The 6,136-nt window shown below is 35.4% G+C and overlaps 1 protein-coding gene across 2 annotated transcripts in view; it reads right to left on the bottom strand.

The window, feature by feature from the left end:
• Nucleotides 1-490: 490 nt before the first annotated feature.
• The window catches only part of LOC112515098 (uncharacterized aarF domain-containing protein kinase 1), a 14,868-nt gene continuing 9,222 nt past the window's right edge, over nt 491-6,136 (bottom strand). The window contains exons 10-16 of one of the 2 annotated variants that reach the window (XM_025121751.1): nt 2,192-2,257; nt 1,793-1,913; nt 1,517-1,697; nt 1,275-1,412; nt 1,053-1,165; nt 910-966; nt 491-767 (exon numbers count right to left, since the gene is read on the bottom strand). In XM_025121751.1, the coding sequence (XP_024977519.1) occupies nt 628-767; nt 910-966; nt 1,053-1,165; nt 1,275-1,412; nt 1,517-1,697; nt 1,793-1,913; nt 2,192-2,257 (816 nt within the window). In that variant the 3' untranslated portion in view covers nt 491-627. The remainder of the gene's footprint in view (nt 768-909; nt 967-1,052; nt 1,166-1,274; nt 1,413-1,516; nt 1,698-1,792; nt 1,914-2,191; nt 2,258-6,136) is intronic. The other variant, XM_025121752.1, reaches the window with a different exon arrangement.

Here is a 6,136-nt window from a genome sequence, read left to right as displayed (position 1 = left end):
TTTTAAAAGTAAAGGACGTAAAGTAAATTAATTACCTAATTATAAAGGTATAAAGTGTAAATTTAAAATTATTATTTAAAAAAAATTGTTGAATGTGAGAGGGGGTAAGTATGTGAGGGAGTGAGTTTGTGAGATCAGGGGGTGTAGAAAATGACGTCAGGGGGTATGAATATCAACCCCTATTTATTTTGTAGGGGTACTTGTTTGAGAATCCATGAAATTATAATAATCTTGATAATTTGTACATAATATGTTATTTCATATGATCTTTTCCATCTAGACTAGGAGTAAGAATATTGATTAATATATATTTGATTCACATGTATTCGGTTCACAACATGAACACTTTTTACGTGTTTGTGAAACAAATAAAAAAGTTTCACATCATAAGTTGAATATATGTGAAACAAACACGTTATGAAACAAATATATGTTAATAGATACATTAAAACGGAAAAAAAAAATCATGTGAAACAACACCTTAAGGTAAAAATGGTCATGGATATCACAAATTTTAGAGTTCTCAAATGATTAAACCCCTTGTTATGTATATTACAAATGGAATGAAGATAGTAATGTATTTCTAATATCTACAATTTACATACAGATGATCATGTGATGCAAGTTTCAGTTCAAGTGATGATGGCTGGCAGCTGGAGTTAGATAGAGAGCAAGTAAGTAAGTATTGATGGCAGATATAACTTGCTTTGACCATGTCACAAGCCCTTGTCTCCTATCTTCCACCCAACACAACCCTTGCAGTAACCCTGAGCAACAACACAAAAAACAAAACAAATTTCACTTTCCACTGCTATATATACATATATATATACACATACATACATATACATATATATATATATATATATATATATATACTAGTGTTAATTAGTTAAATATGTGATTTACCAAGTAACAGCCTGACTTGAAGACAATCGATTCGAGACCTCATTCTGGTACATACACCTTAATCAATTTCAACACAAAAATCTCTTGTTATCATCACAAAAACAAGTAGCAACCCAAAAGATGTTAATTGTAAATGAAGTTACCAGAATCAGGATTTGGCTTTGAAGATAGACCCTCTAATGCATAGTGTGCATAAACTAGTAGCCGCACACGTTGAGGAGAACCTAGCTTGCTACTTAAAGACCTGATAAGTCCACTGATCGATGCATCCAAAATAAAATTACAAAAATAAATATGCCGCATGCCAGGTTCATTATGGCTAAGCCCAACATAAAATGAAATGACGAAATTTGTCAAGTAATTACTCTGTACGCAACACTGTCAGAAATTCCGGGGGTAAACACTCCATAAATTCTGATATATCGCCAATACTAAGCCTCTTCACTTCCTGTTTCAGATTTGCTTTCTCTTCAACCGACATTCCTTGTCCAAGACCAGCTTTACTGAAATACAAACATTCAATGTCAAAAAACTACTACTATACTAACCGTAACAGCAACATGTATATATATATATATATATATATATATAAACAACTGCCAATCACCTGTCGATCGTTCTTCCTGTGAATATGAGGGGAAGATATCTAGCGTACTTCCCAATACCAAACTCTTCACCTATTTCTTGAATTTTATGCGAGTCTAAAGCAATTAATGCTTTCCAAAGTTGGCAGTACTTCACTCTAAATTCTTCATCTAAACTTCTGTAGATCCCATGATCCAGAACAACTTCATTCATAATAAATATATGTATATATATATGTTATACATCAGGAAACTCCCATTTCTCCCTCAACTCGATAATAACTAATTAAAACCATTACCTAAACAAAATCCTTCTCTTTCATCCAAGGCAACCAGTATATTACCAGGATGTGGATCTCCATGCACAAAACCATGGACAAATATCATTTCAGCAAATGCTTCCACCAACACTTTTGCAACCTTCATTAAAAAAAACCACTACAATCAATCTCTACATGTAGTGATATCTAAATTTCCAAGCCTCACTCATCTATGATCTGAAATTGTACAGAGAGCTAGAAACTACAATTTATTTCGTATGACATGTCCAAGTTCTGTGCAGAAATTTATTCAATCCGACTTAAAAAGGCAAGCAAATACATTTATTAATCAAGTGCCTCTGGATGGAAATAAATGGGTTAGCGAAAACACGTCATCACTACAAACTATGTTGGTACTTTCAAAGCATAAAATACAACCTTTCTTGGATCGATTTTCATTTTCCAAATGTAATCCAAATCATCTACCTGAAAGGCAAAGAATTCCTGTTAACCACATGAAAAGTAGGGAGTCAAGGGCATACATCAATTGTAAATGGCATAATGCAAGCATGCATAGGCATCAACCAAGTTAATGAAGAAAAAGGCTGGTCTCTTCCTTCCCCAAGTAAAAGTTAAACTGAAGCGATTCATACATTGTGAACCTAGTACGGTTGATTAAAAGAAGAATGTTTGTCACCTTTTTACAACTATTCAATGTGATGATGAACTTTTTATTTTACCTTTATAATCAATCTTGCAAGCCTTGGACATTTAACCTTGAATGCCCAAGTAACTCAGTTGGAACATGTACCATAACTAAGGGTCTGTCCACTAAGCACTTACCGCTTCTTAACCGGGTAAGTGGTGTTGTGCCGGTAAGAATAATGATGTTCACCCACACCCTCTAACCCACAATAACCGAGATGTTGTCCCACTAAGGATCAAGAGCCTCACTTATGGGAAGTTTACCAAACGCTTAATGGGTAAGCACTTATTGGCAAGAGTCACCACCCTCACTTACCTTATCAAGTAACATTCTCGGCCATCAAAATGAATTGCCAACGCTAATCGGGTAAGAGTCATCTCCCTCACCTACCGAGTAAGATTCTCAGTCCTTGTTATGCCCCTTATTGGGTAAGATTCTCGATCCTTGCCATGCTCACTCAATAAGGTGACACTCAGTAAGCTTGGTAAACGGCCCCTTACTCGGTTAGCGCTTACCCTGTTTGTATTAGTAAATGGCTCCTAGCTGAAACAATAAAGATAGTACAAAATGGAGTTGCTAGAACCTTTTTACTTTTACACGTTTAGGTTCCGAAAAGAATATGTTGGAAGCTGAAATAGATTAGAGGCAAGGCTTAGAAACCACGTAAGATTAAATATCACACGAATCCCAACTGGTGACACTGGACGAGTTGCTAAGAGTACAGATTGTCTGCAAATTGATAATGAGAAACTTTATTTGCTCCCTTACATACTTCTCATCAAATGGATGAACCATGAAAGCAAGTAGATATAATTGACCAACCATGTGGATTTTATGGAGTATGACGAACCTTTGACCCTACCAGAAAAGCAATTTTGGATCCACTTTTGGTGTTTTGCAATGATGAAATCCACATGAATATTATACATCATTTAGGTGATTATCTTATACTTATAACAGAAGAGCCTACTTAGTACAAGTTCCAAAAGACCATACAAATCATATCTGTTATGGTGTAGTTCAAATTCATTATACTTATGAATTTTTAGATTCAGATCCTTTGCCATGCCTCACTGTATTACTAACTTAATATTTTCACAACTAGTGCACCATCATATAAACTACACACACATATACTGATACACAGATATATATATATATATATATATATATATAAAAGATAATTATTGAGGCATCCATCACAATTAATAGTGCCTATGAAAGTGGATTCTCAACTATTTTGAACTACATATTATTAAACTGAAAATAGTTCTCTTGATTTTGTTATGCATAAGATCTTACAATATATTGGCATTCGAGGACTATACTTTAGGAAACAATCATCCCAGCGATTCAAGTAAATCAATCCCTTGATCCGTGGGATTTACATAATCTCAACACTCTCCCTCAAGGTGGAGTATATATATCATATACATCCATCTTGTCACATATATATAAGTTATCCAAGGAAAACATAGGGATTTAGTAAAGGTATCAGCAAGTTGAATCTTTTCTGTAAGGATGTGGCAGTTAACTTTAATGTGATTTGTCGTCTTGTGAAATACCGGATTGGAGGAGAGACGCAAAGTTGATTGATTATCAGACACAGGTCCCACAAAACCAAGTTCACATGAATGTAATTCCTGTCGTAACTGTTTCGGCCACAAACTAACAAAAGTCCGCATGTTGCATGAGCCATAACCCTATACATGCTCTATACTTGATCGAGCAACATTGGTCTGCATTTTGCTCTTCCATAAAATCAGCCTCCATATTGTTCGTCGTCATTGTTTGGAGTAACTGTTCTTTGCATTGTCCATCCACAAACGTTCATCGCACTGTGTCATGATATTTCCCATCCTTGTATGGTATTTAATTCAATCCAACAAAAATGAAAATCACATTGTTTCATGATATTTCTCATCCTTGTTTGGAATTTAATTCAATCCAACAACAATGACCAATCCTCTTCAAAAACAAAGGGTTTGGTCTCGTTTACACTTTCTAGTTCTGATACCAGCTCCAATTCTCATGGTCTACTTCAGCCTGCTACATCTACTATATGTGCCGCTACTGAATCCCCTAATCTCCTTCGCTATCATTTCTGTCACCCTAGTTAAAAAAAGGTATGTTGTCTCTTGCACTTAAAATATTTACTAAGTATGGCTTGTCAATTAAGTAAACATGACCGAATCTCTTTTTATATTGTATTAATGAAAGAGGAGTTACCCTTTTATATTGTTCATTATGATGGTTGGGGTCTAAGTCGTGTTCCGTCTATTGTAGGTTTCGGTATTATGTTACGTTCAACGATGATGTCTCAAGATGTACATGGGTATTTTTAATAAAGATCATTTGAGTTGTTTAGTATTTTTAAATATCACATGTTCATAAATTATGACCCAATTTGGCATGCAAAACAATTCACTCTTGCATAGTGATAATCTAGAAGAATATTTCTCTAGTTTTTTATTATATTTTATGCATTCCAATGGCATTATAGATCAAGACGAAAGATCGTGTGAGAATAGGAGTTAACGTGAGAAGCGCAAGAAGGAATTCGGACCCTTGGTCACTTTTAATCTCACCCCCACCCAATGAATTTCGCTTCTCAAGGAATTTGATCCGGTGCAAATCATTAGGGTTGATCTTCAATTAAGATTGATCCAAGGGTGGAGATCCCTTCTCACCATAACTTCCATTCTCACCGGAATCCAACCATATAGATCAATCCAGTTGTCCTTGTACACCTCAACAAAATGGTGGTAGGTGAAAGAAAACATAGACATTTTGTTAATACATCTCATACTTTCTTACCAAGTGCTAAAGCACCCTTAAAGCTTTCAAGTGATGAGTTCCCAACACTCTTTTGTATCCTATAGACCCCTTATATATTGTTGTCTTTGGTTGTACTCATCTCATGCATGATCTATCCTCAGGTCGTGATAAGTTGTCTACGCGAGTTATCAAATGTATTTTCTTTGGTTACTCTGATATTCAGCACAATCATTGGTTTTTCTCCCCTTCTATAAATCGCTATGTGCTATGTGTCTGCAAATGTTACCTTCTTTAAGGACAAATCATACTTTGCCGTACCAATATCCCTCCCAATAATTGGGATCAAGTTTTGCATGTGTGATATTTCGAGTTTATTAAACTAGTCATGCAACCTCTATTTCTATATAAATGCCAAATGGTCCCTCATCATCACTGGTCTCCTCAACCTACAAAACAATATGGCATCACTTATGAGCGGAGAAAAAGCATCACATGCTTCAAATGTTATTCCAGGCATCTCTTCCCATGCTCCGGTTCCACCTACTTTGCCCATTGCCATCCACAACTGTCTACTCGTAATCCTTGATCCATGGGATTTTCACCTTGATTTATAGGCTTTACATAATCTCAACATCAACTCACACCATATAGCACCTAATCAGTGGAACGACAGGGGGCTTGTGTATGGAATCCCACTTCCTTAACCATATGTGTATATGTGGGTTTGGGCGGGGGTATTGTTCCAAAAGATACTAAGTTAAGCTAGACATGACCAACTAGCACTTAATCACACACTTATCTATATATATATATATATATATATATATATATATATATATTAAAAGAAAACCTTGGAGTGATGACATGACATTGTTAGAGAGTAGGAATGGTTCTTCTAA

Source organism: Cynara cardunculus, assembly GCF_001531365.2.
Source record: "Cynara cardunculus var. scolymus isolate 2C chromosome LG 7, CcrdV1, whole genome shotgun sequence".
NCBI lineage: Eukaryota > Viridiplantae > Streptophyta > Magnoliopsida > Asterales > Asteraceae > Cynara > Cynara cardunculus.
This window is presented reverse-complemented; position numbering and strand designations above follow the sequence as displayed.